Here is a 20,909-nt window from a genome sequence, read left to right as displayed (position 1 = left end):
ACTTTACCTAATTTTGTGAGGATTCAGAGGGAAAATGTAAAAAAAAATTTAGTTTATTTTTCTAATCTTCGCTAGTTTTTACTAAATTTCTCATTCTAAATTTTCAGCTAATCATCCAACTATGGTATCAAACGAAAGCTCTATCTCTCCTTGAAAAAACAATATATAGTTTACATGGATACACTATTCACAGGAAAAGAGAATCATCGCTAAACCGACATACCCCAAAAATGGCAAAATTGCTCTGGGCTTTGAGATACCAAAAACCCCTGGGATTGAAGGGGTTAATACCTAAATCACCAATACATTATTAAATTAGTGACGTAATTGAGAGAGAGAGAGAGCAAAAAATACCCTATTTGTATATTATTTAATTAGTGACATAATTAGATCATTAACGTGAACTCCAGTGGTGTAAGACCAGTGTGAATTAACCTAATATAGACAGAAAACCAAAAAAACATCATATCAAATGATAATCTATGTCCCATCCCCAATGTGTCTCGTTTGAGCCGTGTAATCATCCCATCAAATGACGTGTCATTGGTCGTTAGGGTGTTAATAAACAACTAAAGCAAGTTGTATGCAAGCCCAGTCAAATGTCTAGTTTTTGTTACAAAGATTTTTTTTTGTGTGTTGACCAAAAACTATAATTTTTGCCCTAAAATATATTGGGGGAAATATATCTGATGCAGTCCCTGTAAGTGGTATATATAAATTTTGTACATCCACTACAGCTTCTCCAATCCTCCCCACAATAGTACACATTTTGCATTATAAGACGCGTATTACCTTATCTTTATTAACTTGCAGCATTGTAAATGACCAATGAGCATCAGTCTCAGGCTATGCTAAGCTTGTCACACACTCCAACTCAGGGGCGTACCTAGAGTATTTGGCACCCGGGGCGGATCCTGTATGTGGCACCCCCCCACACACACACTTTAAAACTACCTGGCCGAAACTGAATATGACCCCCCCACACACACCATAAAAAAATCTAACACTTTTATTTAAAGTAACACACCAAAATAGGACAAAACAATTAAATAACAATATATATATATATATATATATATATATATATATATATATATATATAATTGTTAACAGTAATCACATTCCTATCATGCCCAGGCATACCCAGATTCCAGGAGGCACTCGCAGACTTGGCATGATAGGAGTATGATTGCCCTATCTACCCCTTCTCGCTCCCTTCTGCCCTATCTACCCCTTCTCACTCCCTTCTCCCTATCTACCCCTCCTAACTATCTACCCTCTCCCTCTTTGAAGTTCACTTACCTTTCAGGAGTCCTGCGGTGGGGGTGCAAGGCCTCTGTCTCCCAGCTCTGCCACTGTATGAAACAGTATAGAGTGATGGGAGTTATGATGTACTTTAGAGCATAATTATATAATGAAAAATACATTGGAAATGGTACAGCATAACACCCATCACTCTCACACATTTACCAATCCACACTTACCAATCCACACATAACAATCCACAAACACATACCAATCCACACACATACCAATCCACACACATACTAATCCACACACATACCAATCCACACACATATACTAATCCACACACATACCAATCCACACATACCAATCCACACATATTCCAATCCACACACATACCAATCCACACACATACACCAATCCACACACATACACCAATCCACACACACCAATCCACACACATACACCAATCCACACACATACACCAATCCACACACACATACCAATCCACACATATACCAATCCACACATATATACCAATCCACACACATACCAATCCACACATATACCAATCCACACATATACCAATCCACAGACATAACAATCCACACACATACACCAATCCACACACATACACCAATCCACACACATTCACCAATCCACACACATTCACCAATCCACACACATTCACCAATCCACACACATACCAATCCACACACATACACCAATCCACACACATACACAAATCCACACACATACACAAATCCACACATATACCAATCCACACACATACACCAATCCACACACATACACCAATCCACTCTCACTGTATGCTTTCCTACCTTTCCTCCTTTCTCCTTACAGCTCCTTTTCCTGCTCTTCGCTCCTCTTCTTCTTCTGTTCTTCTGTCTTCTTCCGAGGGCACGGGGTTCAGAGGGCACGGACAGCGGTGGGCGCGGCTTCAGTGTTGTGCGCCGGGATCTGACAACAAACCCCGGCGCACAACAGCTGTTGCCGCGCGGATCGCAAGGGAGCGGTATCGGAGGTCTTTAACAGACCTCCGGCTCCCTTGAGTGATTTTAAGCCGGGTTCAAGGGAAATCCTTGAACCGGCTTAAAATCACTCAAGGGAGCCGGTGGTCTGTTAAAGACCTCCGATACCGCTCCCTTGCGAGTCTGCTCCTCCAGCGGCGGACATTACTGTCCGTCTCTGGAGGGGTGCCGGGTCCTGGCAGGTTGGCACCCCCCTGATGAGCGGCACCCGGTGCGGACCGCCCCCCCGCCCCCCGCCCCCCGCTAGGTACGCTACTGCTCCTAGGCAATAAAAGTATGCTATTTATAGGCTTCTGGCTTAAAAGGGCCATGGATTATTTTACTTCTCAAGTCAGATACAACTCATGGATATCTTATGGTAGATTTGTTTACAATATGTAGTGAGGAAGCATCACAAAATAAAAATATAGGTAATTTTCTAATGATGAGTGAAAGGGAAACACAAACTATAAGAAATGTAAATTAGCAAATCTGGGTTTGGTAGAATCTGGAATGCTACTGTTCCCTTTTAAAAACTTCAGCACAAACATGTGGTGGTTGACATGATAATTTACCATTATGTAAATGGTAAAACTCTAGACCGAACATGACACAACATGTGTACAGGATGGTGCCATTCATTTATCTGAATTTCAAACTGATATCTTAAACTAGTCAGACAAATTAGAAAACCCAACCAAAATTTAAAAACATAACATTAGATGCACAATAACAAATAACACACATGGGGTGGATTACCCTATAAAACTATTGGCTATTGTGCAATGGGCACTTCCCTCCCATTACTTCTGTAATTTTGTTTATTTCCTATCCAATATGTTTAGCAAAATATGTTAATAGCATACTGTATATAAATAGAAAGTTTAACAAAATGTTTTAACAAACCTATTCTGTTGTATTATTCTGTTCTGATTATGTCATGATCCATTATTATGGGGAATTTAAGGTTTAGTGCAATTTAGTACGTGTTGTACATTTAAAAAAATTAAATCGAAAAAACATATAAGATTTCTTGAAACCACCTACATCGCTCAGTTCTTCTGTCTTTTTTAGAAGCAAGACTGAAATGTCCACCTGCATCTAGTCCGCCAAATGCTGAAATAGTAGAAGTAAAGAATGAATATTATGATGGTGATACAATTGAGATAAGATGTGTGCATGGATTTACACTTTATGGACCTGCAGTAATCCATTGTCAAAATGGAAAATGGAATTCATTTGCACAGTGCATTCGTGAGTAATGTTTACCTTTGTCTATTGTGTGATAGGAAATGATGTGTGTTAACCCTTTAATGTCAGTAGCTTTAATATTATTCCCACTGCAAAACCAACATTTTTGCCCCCCGAATGGAATGCATTTTGTATCAACAGGAAAATCTCCCTGGTAGTATAAGGGAGGTCAGGCTGTCTGGTGAGATACTGGCTACTTGCAGCTAGAAACAGGGTAACGAGGTCTCAATGACTGAACAGAAATTTGAGCATTGTCTTCATGTGGTGTCAGAGCTGACTTGCAGGAGGGATCCCTCAGTGTTACAGAATACTCTGATTGTCTTTGTGTAGCTGATCACAAATGATCCAAAAAGCAGCTCAATATGTAATAAGCTTGTAAATGCATAGTTAAAGGGACCCCTGTCTTGGTATCAATATATCATTAATCATTTCCTTCCTGTATATAACAATATGTTTAGTTATGTTGCATTGCTCTTTTAAAAAAACTGTATATTGTGTAGCTTTGGTATACGATTGAAACCCAGGTAAAGAATCTACCTTCTGAAGGTAATGATTTCATTATAATGACCAGAGCTTTTAATTTATCCTCTGTGATTCTGTGGCTTTTAACCTCTTCCATTTCTCTGATGTATTAAGAATAATACTTCCCCTATTACAGAAGGATTTTGTTAACTTGCTGGATTTTACTGTACAATTAGGATTAGTATGAAAACAAAAAGGTATTCTAGAAGGTGCCATATCTGCCATAAATTCATTTTTCTTTTTTAAATTGTCTGTTTAAGAACTACACAAATGTGAAAAACCACCTTCTATAACTGATGGTGAGATAATTGAAGAAACCAAGAGCAGAGATTATTTTACAGGCCACATTGTGAAATACAGATGCAACCGTGGTTTCCACATTATTGGGTCAGTGGAAAGCCAATGTACGGAAGGAAAGTGGTTGTCTCCTCCTGAATGTATCGGTGAGATTTTTTTTTAGTAAATATTTGTAAAATGAAAGTTTAAAGATAAATTCTAATACTAATCACAACAGACTGGTAACATGCCACACAGTGAAAATACATCCAGTGAAAATGTATCGAATGACATATTCACCTTTGGGGCTGCCTAGGACTGACCCCTCCAACTGTCCCCCTCCACAGTCTTAATCTTTATCACATTAAAAGGCGGTAGACTGATGAAAGATCTCCCTTGTAACCAGTCTATTGTGCAGCAGAACACTGAGTTGATCGCATAATTTTGCAGTAGGGAGCTTGTAAGGGATAAATACATGTAGTGAAACAAAGGTGTACACACTGCGCTCGTGTATATAAGCTGCACAGAAGAAAAGTATACAAAATAGAAAAGTGAAGATTTGCGCTAAAAAAATCAAATAATGTCTAACAGTAAAAGCTGTATAAGATAAAACATAAACACTGCAAACTTATTCCAGCTTGTGTAGATGGATCATTTCTCTTTCACAAAGGATCAGAACCTCACAAGGAGAAAATAAGGAATAAAGTGCATTGTGCAGTACTTTCAGTATCAGCAATAAGCATAGATGATAGATGTATTGCACTGACTCTCATACCGCTAAATATGTTCAGCGCTTTCAATTGGACCTATTAGGCTTCTGTGTCAAATATGAGCTGTGACATTCCTCCAGTCTTCGGTGAACAGGCGAACAAATGGATCAACCGGATCCTTACTGTTCACTCTATATAGAAACAGCTTAAAGGACTTGAGACCAGGTTCTGTTCTTTTGTGAAGGAGAACTGATCCTGCTGAAGGAGCTGAGATAAGTTTGAAGTTTCTATGTTTTATCTTACACAACATTGAACATGTACATATCTACCTCTTATTTATAAAACACTTCTCCTGTGTGATCCACTAATAATTATACAATATTTCTCTTTCATATTGGCTTCAATGTAAAAAAATCAATCATCCTTGTTGCTTGTTTTTTCTTTGTCAAGGTGATTCATGTGAAAAGCCTCCACCTGTTGCAAATGGGGCTGCGTTATCGAGAAAAGTAAGATATGAACATGGTGACAGCATAGAATATGTCTGCCACAAAGGCTTCAAGAAAACAGATAACACACCATCTAAGTGTTTAGAAGGGAAGTGGTGGAACATCCCTACTTGTGTATGTAAGTAATTATGGCATTTAAAGCTATGAGAGTCATATTGGAAGTTTGCTTAATCTTGTATCTAATTGTACTTGAACAACCTCAAAACACTGTTATATATCTTTTGCTTTATCATATTTGCAATTGCACCCGGTGAATCTGCCTCAGTATGCACCAAACTTCTGACATTTACAGAAAGGTAATGTATAAAAAAAATAAAAAGAGGTGCAGACAAATCACGATGGGCCATAAATGGCCATTGGAACACAGGAGTGATGGGAGTGATAAATGACCTCTGTATGCCTAGAAGAGATTCCAATAGTCATTGAAATGTGCTTTTGTTAAAGTGATCCCAAACTATACATATATATATATATATGTATATATATATATATATATATATATATATATATATCTTACTTAATAAACCATGGTGGCTAAATATAAAATAGCTGTCAAACACTTATAAAAACTTCAGACCAGCCTAGGAGCATGTTATACTTGGAATGTACACTTCCTTCTCTCTTCCCTCTCACATAAAATAGTGGCGTTACACACAGATCAGAGAGCACAGCAGCCATTTTCAGTCAGTGTGGAGCAGTAATGCTGCAGTGGATGTGTACTCCTGTATTCCTGTCAGTGATAAAGCTGATTATTAAGTAAGAGTTTAGCAAAAAGTAAGGTTGTATTTAAATACTGGCCTCATATCTAAAGCTGACAAGAACCATAACAGGGCAGTCGGCCCTTGCATGCCTTGCCCACTGGCCCCTGTTTATATATTTTTCTATGTTGACCCAGATAATATGCATTAACTCACTTACTATAGGAAATTATAATTAAAAAGAATTTCAGTACAAATGCTATTGCTTTACTTTTCAGCAACCACATGCGATTCACCGCCAAGTATTGACAATGGGCATCTGAAATATCCTGTAAAGAATGAGTATCAATCTGGTGAAAAGGTGCACTATGAATGCAGAAGTGGTTATGCGTTCCAGAACAACAAGGATGAAGCCATTTGTGAGGAAAGAGAATGGAAGTCTATACCAGTGTGCAGGAGTAGGTTTTCCTTATGCAACCAAAACATTTTTTAACTGTAACAGATAAGCATACTTTCAGGAAATACATTTATATGAAAATATATGTAAAGATACAAATTCTTATTTCTAGGTATTGTTTTACAGTAATAATATTAAACTTTAAATGGTAATGCTTTAAATTAATCTATAGACACAAGTATTAAATCCTGATTTAAAAAAAATTCAATCTACGCTTTTATGACAAAAGAGTTTGTCTTCTGTATGATGTGAATATGAGTATAACTATATTGCTAGTGGTGTTAAGGATATTCGGGTGACCTTGTGTACTGTATTGTACTGTGCTGGATAGTCATGGAATCTGGGGATCTTTATTTAATACAGACTGCGTGCCAGCACAGAGCTGCATTGTTGCCAGTGGTCATGAGAAGGTATATTTGCACATGCATGCAAATTAATACTGGGTAGGCTATGTCGTACTTGATAGCTGGCCAATTCACTAACATACACTGCCACTGCAACATTTCAGGTGTCCAAAGCATGACCATAACCCTTACAATTAACATACCTCTGCCTCTCCTGTACAATATACCTATCTCTTCCTGCCCCGATGTTGCCACAGCACAGCACAACCATCCGCTAGCCTCAGTCCTAAATGAGGTAGCTCCCACTGTTGGAGTGCTTCTACTTCAACCATTGCAATCCACACAAACCTACCACTTCCAGAGATACTCATGCACTGGTCAGAATCTGTGAGAAATTATATTAGTTAAGGATTTTGAACACCTTGAATGGCGTGGCGGTATGTGTTGAATTTAGGAAATCAAATGTGAGTCCTCTTTGCTCTTAAACTCTCTTTCTCTGATAATTCATCACCATTGGCTTATTCTAGCCTAGGCTGACTATGTCTAGGATGGCAGTTCCAGGCGCGTAGTTGTTCCTCTTCTGTAAAACCAGGGGGCAGATCACTCTCTTGGGCAGTCAAGTCCCCTGGAGGTCTATTATTCTGATCACAACAATTGACCCCAAAACACATCGTAGGACTGTGTCTATTATTAGTAACACTTTTCGCTATTAGCTGTTTTGTCTTGTTTTTGTTCATGATACTATATTTCACTTTTATGTGTACCATAACATTTACCTAATCTCTTTAATAATTTCATTAAATAATATTTTTATTTTTAGGAAAAGGAGAACGCTGTATCAAACCACCTACTGTTAAGTTTGGTGATTACCTTGGAGAAAGAAGGAATTATTATGAATCGGGCTCTTACGTGGAGTATAAGTGTCCAGATTTTTATAAAATGCAAGGAAATAAATTTGTGAGATGCCAGGATGGAGTATGGGGCGAGCCACCAACTTGTCTAGGTTTGTGCAAAGCTCTACTTTTAAAGCTAACTTCGGAGCTGTATTCGGATCAATGTAATATCTCAGTCTGTGAAAATATTAGGTATGTTGTGTTCATACTTTAACAAATGTATCATTTGACAATTATGCAAATATTAATTTTAACTAAAAAGAAATAGTATGCATTTTTAAAGGGGTTATATCTTCCCTGACATATTTAAGAAAAAAATTCAAACATTCCAGCAAGTTATTGGGAAAATAAGTCGTTGTTCAGCCTAATAAAACAAATTTAAATAAAAGCAGGAAATGACAAGTAGGGGAGACGGGCAGGGAAAACACCACTTTCCTGATTGCTTACTTATTTAGAAAAGGAGCAGAGTATATCTCTTTTGTAGTAATACAACCTAAGTAAAAAAGTGTACAGGCAGCTGGTCAGCAAAAGAGAAATTTTGTATAAGAAACTGAAATTAATTATTTAGCGTGTATCTTCTTTCAGGAAAAGAGTGACTGGATGATTATAGGACTTAGCTAAAATGTACTGTTATACAATAAACAGCATATTTTATTCCAATTTTAAACATCTGCCAATAGGCTACATAGGATGTCTGGCATTGCTTTGTTAACATATTATTGTATATTCTAAACCACCAAAATCTTTAGGACTGGGACTCTGGACATCTTGTTGAAATAGTTCATTCACTAGTTGAGCTATCATTAAAATTAAATCAAATGCTTCCTTTGTATTTCAGAGCCTTGTACAGCAAAAGAGATTGAAATGAAGCAAAATAACATCGTACTTAGATGGGAAGCTGCTTCTAAACTCTATAGTGAACATGGTGACAATATTGAATTCGCCTGTATTCGTGAACATGAAATAGCTAATAAAACAGAACTAAGAACAAAGTGTAATCAAGGCGTAATCCCGTATCCTAAGTGTGTCAAGACTGGTAAGCCCCTATATATATATATATATATATATATATATATATATATATATATATATATATATATGTAAATTCATGGTTACATTTTCTGTAATTGCATTCAGTGGTAAAGACTGCCACAACAAATACAAGTATTACAAATCCAGCCTATGTGTGTTCCATATGGGCAGCTATCTGGGTGTTCTCAGGATTTAATTCATCCTTAATTTAATATTTCTCTTTGGTGCTTCCCTAGGACTGTCCCAAGGCAGTGGCACCCTTGGCCCCTCTGCACCTCTTTATCTTTGCTTTTTATGAAAGAGCAGTACATTGCTGAATTAAACTGGCTCAGTACAATCCTCCATAGTGATAATGGGCCATTTTGAGAGGTGATAATAAGCAGAGCTTCAGGGATATCATTCACTTTAATAGGGCAATTGACTCCGTGTTATGTGGCAGAGAGGCTGCTGCGCCCCTTGATCTGTTGCTCCCCTTGACCTGTTGCTTTCCTGGACCTGTAGTTTCCCTGCACCTACTGTCCTAGGCCTAACTGGAACAAAAAGTCCAATTGAACAGCTTCAGCGTGTAATGTAATCCTATTATTAAGCGAAAACATAAATGTGAGGGGTGAAAGCAGAGGCAGGGAACCAATACTAGAAATGTCTTACCCATTTCAAGCTATTCAAAGCGCTTAAATATAAGCCATTGGTGGCAAGATGGGGGTAAGCCCACCCAGTTATATGACATACTAAGTTATTATTAAAATATCTGCTAAAGTAAAGATGAGTTATTTTTTAGCAGTGACATTAAACTTATTTTCTGCTCTCAATTATATTATAATAAAATGTTTTATTATATATCTATTTAGTCTTTGTATTTTATACATTCACATGTAAGTATTTAAGTTGTGGGTAGCATTATATAAGTTCATACGGTTTTATTTATATTAAAAGTAGGGTTTGCAGAATCTTTTATTTTTGGTGTTGAGCGCACATTTTAAAATCCCCATTTGGTCTCTGTGTTGTACATTCTCTACTTGTGCTATCTTACAGTACAGGAGTCAGCTTTGCCCAAAAAGTGTGCTCAGCTCCTCACTTATGCAGTGAATGGACTGGTGATGGAAGTCAGTCTGATCACTTTTAGGCTAACATCTTTAGATAAAAAAGTTGTTTGTGTAGAGGGAGATAACCATTTAGTACTTTTCTCCGCATTCATAGAGTTCAAAGAGTAGGAGTATGGTAGCATGGTATTGCCTAATACGGTCATTTTTGAAATATATGGATGAGTTTTCATATTTTGAATTTGCCTATACAGTTAGATTTATTTTTATTTTGAATCTGCATATATTAATTGTATACTTTTCTGAAGCAAATGTATGTTTTGTAGGCTCTTGTTACCTATCACAATCAGAAATGAAGACCAGAAATGTATATTTGAACAAAACTAAGGAAATCCTACCTGGAGAAACAGTTACTTTTGAGTGTTATGAAGGAATGGTCCCAGAAACCAGCCTGTCAGCAACATGTGTTGACAGAAAACTTAACTACCCAAAATGTGTGATTTCAAGTAAGTATAGGATGTGACAATATATGTCTGGATATACCGTATTGGCTCGGATATAGGCCGCCCCCGTATATAGGCCGCACCCTAAAAGTTTGGTGCTTTTTTAAAGCTAGACCCCGAATATAGGCCGCACCCCCACTTTAAAGACTTAAAGTGGGGGAAAAAAGTACGGCCTATATTCGGGCCAATACGGTAAATGTGTTGGATATATGTGATGGTTAGTTGTAATAAAATGTTTATACCTGGAAGGGTCTGCGGTTTGACCTACAGTCTTCAGGTGAAGCCCTGCTTCCAGGGCCGGTTTAACGTAGGGGCTGATGGAGCTGCAGCTCCAGGCCCCTACCTGAAAATAGGCCCAGTCATGCGGCCGCCAGGGCTGTCTTTAATGCAGGCAAAAGGGGCAGCTTCCCCTTTAGCCCGCGGTTGCGACCGGACCCGTCATTCTAGGGGGCCCGGGCGACCCCCCACGATCACTTCCGCAGGGGCCCGCTACTTACCTGTGCGTTGCTCGCACACTATGCTGCGCGTCTGCTTCCCTTTTGCAGTAAACAGAGGTTGTTCGCACAGAGTGCGAACAACACAGAAGGATGCAGCAGGACATCTGCACAGAGGCATGTGCTGTTCATGTAAAGGGGTGGGGGAGGCTGTATGAATGAGTAGGGCTGCAACTAACGATTATTTTCATAATCGATTAGTTGGCCGATTATTTTTTCGATTAATTGGATAAACAAAATATATCCAAATGTTTTGTTTATTTAAAATAAAAACTTATAATTTACATTAAGATGTGTCATTAACACTTTTATCTCTATCACAATGGCATTTCTCTATTCGCATTTTAATTTTACTGACATAATAACTAAAGCTATATTTTAACCCCTTCAATCCCCCATAGACGTACCGAGACGTCCAAAAAACGCCTACTAAGAAACCCCTATGGATTACAAATATATGAACAATACAAACAATAAATCAAATATTAGAGCAATCAAAAAATAAAAAACACAAATTAAAGAATGCACATAATTAATAGATACTGAACACATTCTACCTGCCCCACCAGGGGTTAGTATATCAACAGAAGGAACACGGGGCTAATGAGCATAAAAATAAAGATAATACTCCAGGCTTATTTTACCTAGTGGAGCTTATTTGCCCCGTTTTTCTTCTATTGATATGTTAACCCCTGGTGGGGCAGGTAGAAGTGGAAGTGAAGGGAAGTAGCGAAGGTTGCGCACATCGCACACTAAAATCCAAATCTCCTGCAGCGCTGCAGGGGACCTGGATCCTCTCTGGCAGCAGGTGGGGGTCTGTGGGATGCGCGCAGACAGCCTCCGCTTCTCCCCTCCACTTCCATGATGGAGCACCGGAAGGTCACGTGACACCGACGTTCAGTAATAGAAGCCCCAGCGGAAGAGGAGGAGAGAAGCGGAGGATGTTTATCCGAGCATTTGTTCTGAAAAAATTAATTTTATAAATCGAGACAAATCGATTCAACTAATCAATAATGAAAATCGTTGAAAACTATTTTCATAATCGATTTATATCGATTTTATCGATTCATTGTCGAAGCCCTATGAATGAGTATGTGATATTGAGTGAATAAATTAATGAATTAATGAGTATATGAATGAGGGAATGAATGAGCATCTGTGAATGAGGGAATGAATATATATAAATAAGTATCTGAATGAGGGAACTAATGAGTTTCTGTGAATGAATCAATATCTGAATAAGTGAATATCTGAGTATCTGTGAATTAATATTTGTGAATAAGTGAATAGCATGGCACAGGGAAGCTGTTTTGGGAGCAGAGATGCCACGGGCAGGCTGTTTTGGGGGTAGAGATGTCTGCAGTCTCCGCCTTCTTTGAGCTACGTGACGCACTTCAATTAAGAAAGGATGTTGGTCTGCAGTTCGAATAAAGTTTTCAACTTCTTGAAGCTTGGAAGTGGAACGAGTCCATAGCTGAGGTAAGGGATTCTCTATGTGTGAATGTCTATGTGTGAGTGTCAGAGTGGGAGACTGGGTGCAGGGCTGGGTGTGAGTGGGGATGCAGGGCAGAGTGGGGGTGGGGGTGCAGGGCAGAGTGTGGGTGCAGGGCAGGGTGGGGGTGCAGGGCTGGGTGCAGGGCAGAGGGGGAGACTGGGTGCAGGGCAGAGGGGGAGACTGGGTGCAGGGTGGGGGTGTGGGTGCAGGGCAGGGTGGGGGTGCAGGTCAGGGTGTGAGTGTGGGTGCAGGGCAGAGTGTGGGTGCAGGGCAGGGTGCAGAGCAGAGTGGGAGACTGGGTGCAGGGCAGAGTGTGAGTGTGGGTGCAGGGCAGGGTGTGAGTGTGGTTGCAGGGCAGAGTGGGGGTGGAGGGCAGAGTGTGAGTGTGGGTGCAGGGCAGAGTGGGAGACTGGGTGCAGGGTGCAAAGTGCTGGGTGCAAAGTGCTGGGGCAAAGTACAAAGTGCTGGGGCAAAGTGCTGCGGCAAAGTGCTGGGTGCAAAGTGCTGGGTGCAGGGTGCAAAGTGCTGGGTGCAAAGTGCTAGGTGCTGCGGCAAAATGCAAAGTGCTGAGGCAAAGTGCTGGGTGCAGGGTGCAAAGTGCAGGGTGCAAAGTGTTGGGTGCAAAGTGCTGGGTGCAGGGTGCAAAGTGCCGGGGCAAGGGGCAAAGTGCGGGGGCAAGGGGCAAAGTGAGTGCTGGGGCAAAGTGAGTGGTTTAGCTATTAAAACTAGTTTGATAAATATTGTGTTTGGGTTCTTGTACTTTGAAAATATTGTTTTTTATTACATCATAACAAAATAAGAATGTTAATGTAAATTTTAAGTTGTTTTTTAACATCCAGTTCATTAAATTTTAAATAAACGAAAATTGTTTTTTTCTTCATCCGATTAATCGATTAATCGAAAAAATAATTGGCCAACGAATTAGTTGCAGCCCTAGTGCGGAGGCATGAATTCACATGGGGGTGCTGGTTGAGGCATCACATTAATCAATACTAAAGGGGGGCTGTCTGGTGGGATAAATATACAATGTGGGGCTGGCTGGGGGGGTGGCTCGCTGGAGTGCACAAATACATGTGGGGGCTGGTGGCATCGATATCCGAGGGAGGAGCAGGCTGGGGGCATAGATACACATAGGGCTGACTGGGGGCGATACACAAGGGGGCATAAACACAAAAGACATAAGCAGTGTGGAAAATGTTTTTAAAAAATATTGTTAACTTAACCCGTCCGGATGTGGTTGTCAATGTGGCAGAGCCTGTCCTGGTGTGTGTGTTGGTGTGGCAGAGCCTGGCCTGGTGTGTGTCTGGGTGTCAGTGTGACAGAGCCACACCGTCCTGATGTGTGTGTTTGGGTGTTGGTGTTGCAGAACCCGTTCTGGTGTGTGCGTTTGGGTGTCGATGTGGCAGAGACCATCCTGGTGTGTGCGTTTGGGTGTCAGTGTGGCAGAGCCTGTTCTGGTGTGTGTTTTTGGGTGTCGGTGTAGCAGAGCCTGTCCGGTGTGTGTTTGGGGGTCGGTGTGGCAGATCCTGCCCTGGTGTGTCTGGTTGGTCATGTGTTTCCTGGCACTTTACTTATTGTAGGAATAAATTGAATTATCTCAGTTTTACTTATCCAGAGATAAAACGCCTCCTGAATTTGTAGTCACTTCAGAGGAATACTTTCTAGGCCCAGAAATCAGTGAGAGGAAAAGTAAAGGATTTGTGTTATTTGTGGCGCTAAATTGTGGCTTCAGGTGTATCATGACTTTTTTAGTATACTGATGTACTCCCAATCCCATCACATAAGATTATTTTTTATACTATCTTCCTAGCACTGATGATCTCTTTATCCAGTACACATGGATGCAGAGGAGTTAAGATTCTGTCTATTTTATTTCCGTAAAAAGGCCCACCAAAATCCTCAGCACCAGGCCGATGATGCTATTTATCCGGCCCTACCTGCTTCTCCGGTCTCTAGTTTGGTTTCTTCTTTCTCCAAGCAGAGAAGTGGTGTTTGGCTCCCTCTCCTAGCCAACTTTCTAACTACTCACCACACATTAAAGACTAGTCCCACCTCAGCACTACCACAAAAGAGACAGCTCCAAGTGAGAATATTACTATTTCTTTTATTTGGCTATATATGACCATATATGACCTATATGACTGAATGTACAACTTGTAACAAAGTTCTACATTACAAACACACTGCCTAGTAATGTTGAAATGTCCAAACCTTTCCCAAAAATAATTATTTAATAACATTATATATTTTCATAGGATAACAAATTGTCATGTGATTCAGTAGCATGACCTGAAAGGAGTTGTGGAGTTCTTGTGTCTTTTTGTGTTGAAAACTTCAGAGGAAATAATAACTGTCTTTCCAATTATTCAGTTATGTGTTTTGTAGACTGTGGGGTGGCAGCAGCAGTCTTTTTGTTTAGGGTTGGGGATTTAAATTTAGGCCTATGCAAAGTCTCAACACTGTCCCATTAGAAGTAACTCCCTTTTGTTTTGCATTTGTTTTTCTTGTGTTGCAGAAAAATGTACATCTGTTCCTGAAATTCTGAATGGGAAGATTAGGAATGGACTACAAGACAGCTATGAGTCAGGCTCATCTGTTGAATTTGAATGTAATGAGAATTATGCGCTCTCAGGGTCTATAAATGTTAAATGTGAAAATGGTATCTGGGTTGACCTTCCGCGATGTCTTAGTAAGTACTGTGTAAACTGCTTGTTTATCAAAAACTACATTTTCTTTATGGACAGTAAAATGAAAATCCATTTTTTCAGGACCATGCAAAATTTTGGAAGAAGACCTTAAGGAGAAAAATATTGCACTGCAGTCATCAGATGATCTGGATAAGATTTATAAAGATGGTGAGGAGGTTAATATTAAGTGCAATTCAGGATTCCGAAATCCAAATCCATCATCTTCTCTAAAAGGGGAATGCAGTGATGGTAAAATGAAATACCAAAGGTGTTTCTCTGGGTGTAAGTATAAATTACTATATTTATTTGTTTGTTTATTTATTTTCTTTTGCACAATGTGTTACTATTACTTCTTGGCAAAAAAAATATATATTTGTGTAAATATTTCAGCATTAAAGGATTATGTCTTCAAAATGGTTTTATAGTCAAACAATTGTTATTCAATCTGTGGAAAATTAAAATTTCACTATGCTCACTCCCCACCATCATTCTGCCTCCTGGTATTTGATATCAGGGGCTAACCCCATCCCTTCATTTGGCTAGCCCTACCCCAACGTTGCTAACCCTACCGCCACATGAAGCTACTCCCTCAGAAATGGCAGAGCTCCAGGAAGCCAATCCCAAGATCTTTCCATGTATGGTACTATTATATCTTTTTATCTTTTGTCATTAAGGGACAGTCATGGACATGTCACTAATTGGTTAATATTTTGAACTTTAATGTTGATAAATAGTTCATTTTTGTGTTATAGCAACATGTCGGTTAAATCAAGACCAATTTGATCAGTTTAATTTGGAGCTGGATCCTGTGCACAATAATGACATTTATTATGGAGAAGGTGAAGATGTTATATTCAAATGTAAGATGGGATTTTCTAGTACATCAGAACTGACCCAAAAATGTACCAAGACTCAACTGACTTATCCACGATGCATACCAAGTGGTAAGTAGAATCCTTATATCTCTATGTTTTTGTTATTTTACCATTTTTTTCCATCGCTATCCTGATATGTTCCATAAAATAGAAATTACCCTTATCTGCCCTATTATCAATGCACTTTGTGAAAGATGCAATTCTGTCATAGTAATGGCTTATGTAAGTTGACACATTTTAAGTAACCATACACTGTTCTTTCAGTTTATTTCCTATATTATGTTGTTACTATAGTTGTATGGTAATTCCTATAAGAAAATAGAGTTTCACACTTTAGGTTGTTTATATGATTTATTTACACTCAATTTACATTGTTTTTGTTGTAAGTGAAAGGACAACACCAACAATATAAACTTTTAACAAAATGTGTCAAGCAGACATGGTAGATTTACTGGCACCAATCAGACCATGGGCCAAGTCCAGCCTTGTGGCCCAATATTATAGTGGCTAATACCAAATTTAGCTGACTGTGTGTTCAATGTGCACTGGCCAGTTGTGTCCAAAACAGATTACATACAAATGTATACAAATCCCTTAAAAGGAGCACCCACGTAGGGTGTTAATGTGTAAGAGCTTGCTATTCTAGCCAACCCTGATGCCTATTTATGGAATTGCAGGGCAAGCACATGTAAGAGCTTAAGGTAGTGGCCTCAAATTTCAAAATCAGATTGACCCTCTCGTCAAGCATCCTCCACAGGCTGATATATATAATGACACATGTTCAAATGAGTTTTAATATGAATTAATATATTATGGGGAGTGCTACCATATAGGGAGCTAGGTGGCTGCCTTGGAAACTGAGGGTTTATTTCAACAATGTAGTGTTTTTTTTCTGGTGAGTTGTGATTTCAGATAAAAATGAGTGTGGCACATCTCACAATTATTATTTGGCTTTAACCCAGATGTTTTTGAAAGTCACTGTGAGAAAACACTAAGCTCTCTTACATTTTCTCTCACGGTAGTTACATGATGTTGTAAGTCGCGCACTAGGGAAACCCCTTGCACAGTCGAAAGGGCTGCCTCCTGGTATTGTTCATGTTAGTAAACAAGTGCATGCAGGAGGTGGTTGCCGGAGGTGGTTTCCCTATGGTGCTAATGGAAACTAAACACCTGCACTTATCATAACGTTAACTGTATTGTACTAAATGCATATCATTTAGATTAATATTTTTTTTTTCTAGGAGGATCTCCGGTATGAACTAAAGGCAAAAAGCAAGATAATCCAGACCTCTCAACTATATTCACGCATTTTTTCCAGATGTATATATTCAACAATTCCAATCTGCAGAAAGCATTAATGGCTGAGATGTTACTCTGGTTATAAATCAAAAGTTCCACATGTTCTATATACTGCATTTAAAAAAAAAAAATTTTGTTCTCTAACTTTGTACTGTAAAATGACTGAAATAATCATCTACACAGGAAACACTTTCAGACTATATTACAGAATTAAAAAAGTGTGGCAACCTGCTACATTTGGGTTTTTCTTTGTTTTATTTTTAGATAATACATAGTTCGGCTGATACTAATTTGACCTTACCATTTTTGGGAGAAAAAAACGCGCACAGATTCAGAGTATAATTTAGATTATTTATAGAAATGACACCACCACACCATCTTCTTATGCCATTCCCATTAATGTTGGCACAAATTTTTAAACTGTATTGCAAATGGAAAAAACTAGGAATCTGAAAAAATAAATTTACTTATAAATGAATTAAATAAGTTTAACTAAATAACGTTCACTGAACAGATATGGTACAGCGTAACTCCTGTATGACTGTATACTGAGCCAGACATTGATGGTGGTACAGCTTTCACTATACATTAAGCTAGACATTGACATGGTAGGCCACTGCCCCTAAAACAGCCTGTGCCACCGCTGCCCCTTTAGCAGCTTGCCTGTGCCACTGCTACCCCTTTAGCAGGTTTCCTGTTTAACCTCTGCCCCTTTAGCAACCTGCCTCTGCCACCTCTGCCCGTCCAAAACTCCCTGCCAGTCCCATTTCTGCCCCTAAACACTCACTCATTCATTCCCCCATTCACTCTCCCGCACTCCCTTACTTCTCTTACAGATTTCACTGGTCCGGGGGCCGGCCGAGCATCACTAGGGCGAGGCACACGTCTATACAGCCCGACGGTGGCACTGTGTGAGGAAATCCTTTTTCTGCCCAGGGGAAAAAGGAACCTGGGTGGGAAAAAAAATGTTTCACACAGTTTGCGCCGCCACGGCGGTAAGCTGAGGGCCCACATTAGGCTGCCTTTGCGGCACCCCCCTGATGAATGGTACCCAGGCAGAAGCCAGCTATAAATCCACCCCCATGAAACCATATATTCTTGAGAAGTAGAAACTCAAGGTATTTATTTGGTGTCCTTTGAAGACAGTTTGCCACAAATATATGCCATACGTTGAGTATTTTTTTCAGCATTTTTTTTTTTGTGTATGCTGCTTTGCTGTTTTTCTTAAACAGCTTATGTGCAGCTAAAGATAAAACCCCCAAAGCATGTTCAGCTTTATCTACATAATTGCAAAAATACATACAATATCTCACAAAAGTGAGTACACCCCTCATATTTTTGTAAATATTTTATTATATCTTTTCATGTGACAACACTAAAGAAACGACACTCTGCTACAATGTAGCAGTCAATGTACAGCCTGTATAACAGTGTAAATTTGCTGCCCCCTCAAATATAACTCAAAACACAGCCATTAATGTCTAAACCTTGGCAACAAAAGTGAGTACACCCCTAAGTGGAAATGTCCAAATTGGCCCCAAAGTCTCAATATTTTGTGTGGCCACCATTGGTTTCCAGCACTGCCTTAACCCTCTTGGGCATGAAGTCCACCAGAGCTTCAAAGGTTGCCACTGGAGTCCTCTTACACTCCTCCATGATGACATCAAGGAGCTGGCGGATGTTAGAGACCTTGAGGTCCCCCACCTTACGTTTGAGTTTGCCCCACAGATGCTCAATAGGGCAATAGGGTTTAGGTCTGGAGAAATGCTTGGCCAGTCCATCACCTTTACCCTCAGCTTCTTTAGCAAGGCAGTGGTCATCTTGGAGGTGTTTTTGGGGCAACCTGCTACATTTGGGTTTTTGTTTGTTTTATTTTTAGATAATACATAGTTCGGCTAATACTAATTTGACCTTACCATTTTTGGGGGGAAAAAACGCACACAGATTCAGAGTATAATTTAGATTATTTATAGAAATGACACCACCACACCATCTTCTTATGCCATTCCCATTAATGTTGGCACAAATTTTTAAACTGTATTGCAAATGGAAAAAACTAGGAATCTGAAAAAATAAATTAACTTATAAATGAATTAAATAATTGGCCCCAAAGTCTCAATATTTTGTGTGGCCGCCATTGGTTTCCAGCACTGTCTTAACCCTCTTGGGCATGAAGTCCACCAGAGCTTCAAAGGTTGCCACTGGAGTCCTCTTACACTCCTCCATGATGACATCAAGGAGCTGGCGGATGTTAGAGACCTTGAGGTCCCCCACCTTACGTTTGAGTTTGCCCCACAGATGCTCAATAGGGCAATAGGGTTTAGGTCTGGAGAAATGCTTGGCCAGTCCATCACCTTTACCCTCAGCTTCTTTAGCAAGGCAGTGGTCATCTTGGAGGTGTTTTTGGGGTCGTTACCATGTTGGAATACTGCCATGCAGCCCAGTCTCTGAAGGGAGGGGATCATGCTCTGCTTCAGTATGTCACAGTACAGCAAGAGAGTGTGAGAGCGATAACACCAAATTTAACACACCTGCTCCCCATTCACACCTGAGACCTTGTAACGCTAATGAGCCACATGACAGTGTGGAGGGGAAATGGCTAATTGGGCCCAATTTGGATATTTCCACTTGGGTGTACTCACTTTTGTTGCCAAGGTTTGGACATTAACCCCTTCAATCCCAGGGGTTTTTGGTACCTCAAAGCCCAGAGCAATTATGCCATTTTTGGGGTATGTTGGTTTAGCGATGATTCTGTTTTCCTGTGAATAGTGTACCCATATAAACTATATATTGTTTTTTCAAGGAGAGATAGAGCTTTCAGAAATACCAAATTTATATAGATTTTCCAGACTTTCCAAGCACCAGGGACCATACTATAAGGTGTACAATTTTGTATAATTTTTATGCCTATGGCTTAACGGGTTTGGGGGTTGTGAACGGGGGCAGAAGGGTTATACTGGCTAGATGTTATGCTAGGGCAATGGGAAGTAAGTTTTTTTTAATAATTTTTTTATTATCTTTTTTTATATATATTTTTTTTAAATTTTAATTTTTTTACATTTTTTTTTATTTTTTATATATTATTTTTACACAGAAATGGTTAGAGGTCCTCCTAGGGACCTCCTGAACATGCCAGTGATGTCACAATGACATCACACCTCACATTAAAAAAATGTTTTTGTATTATTTATATTATTATTTTAATGATTTATTTAATATTATTTTATAAATGAATTAACTTTTTTTTCTGCTTTTCTCTTTCAGGACGGGAGGGGGAGTGAGAGAGATGGTTTCTCACTCCCCTCCCCGTGATCCCCCTGCACCGATCACACTGTGATCTCTATGCAGGTCCTCACAGACCTGCATAGAGATCGCAGCGTCTCTGTGCCTCATCGGAGGGCAGAAAAATAAACTATCCTCCGATGACCTCAGAAGTGACGCAACCCGGAAGGAAATGCCCGATCGCGCGCTTGCAACGGTAACAGCTTACCGGCTTTCATGCCGGAAGCTGTTACGGGAGATCGGGCAGCAGAAAGCCGGCGATGCCGGCT

At 39.6% G+C, this 20,909-nt stretch overlaps 1 protein-coding gene across 3 annotated transcripts in view; it reads left to right on the top strand.

Moving 5' to 3' along the window:
• The window catches only part of LOC128500160 (coagulation factor XIII B chain-like), a 169,962-nt gene extending 152,370 nt beyond the window's left edge, over positions 1-17,592 (top strand). The window contains exons 12-22 of one of the 3 annotated variants that reach the window (XM_053469204.1): positions 3,351-3,530; positions 4,310-4,492; positions 5,486-5,659; positions 6,518-6,697; positions 7,861-8,043; positions 8,772-8,969; positions 10,332-10,511; positions 15,013-15,186; positions 15,266-15,466; positions 15,937-16,128; positions 17,304-17,592. In XM_053469204.1, the coding sequence (XP_053325179.1) occupies positions 3,351-3,530; positions 4,310-4,492; positions 5,486-5,659; positions 6,518-6,697; positions 7,861-8,043; positions 8,772-8,969; positions 10,332-10,511; positions 15,013-15,186; positions 15,266-15,466; positions 15,937-16,128; positions 17,304-17,317 (1,859 nt within the window). In that variant the 3' untranslated portion in view covers positions 17,318-17,592. Of the gene's footprint in view, positions 1-3,350; positions 3,531-4,309; positions 4,493-5,485; positions 5,660-6,517; positions 6,698-7,860; positions 8,044-8,771; positions 8,970-10,331; positions 10,512-15,012; positions 15,187-15,265; positions 15,467-15,936; positions 16,129-17,300 lie in introns of all 3 variants that reach the window. The other 2 variants (XM_053469203.1, XM_053469206.1) reach the window with 2 other exon arrangements.
• The last annotated feature ends 3,317 nt before the right edge of the window (positions 17,593-20,909 follow it).

This window comes from Spea bombifrons, chromosome 6 (genome assembly GCF_027358695.1).
Source record: "Spea bombifrons isolate aSpeBom1 chromosome 6, aSpeBom1.2.pri, whole genome shotgun sequence".
Taxonomy (NCBI): domain Eukaryota; kingdom Metazoa; phylum Chordata; class Amphibia; order Anura; family Pelobatidae; genus Spea; species Spea bombifrons.
This window is presented reverse-complemented; position numbering and strand designations above follow the sequence as displayed.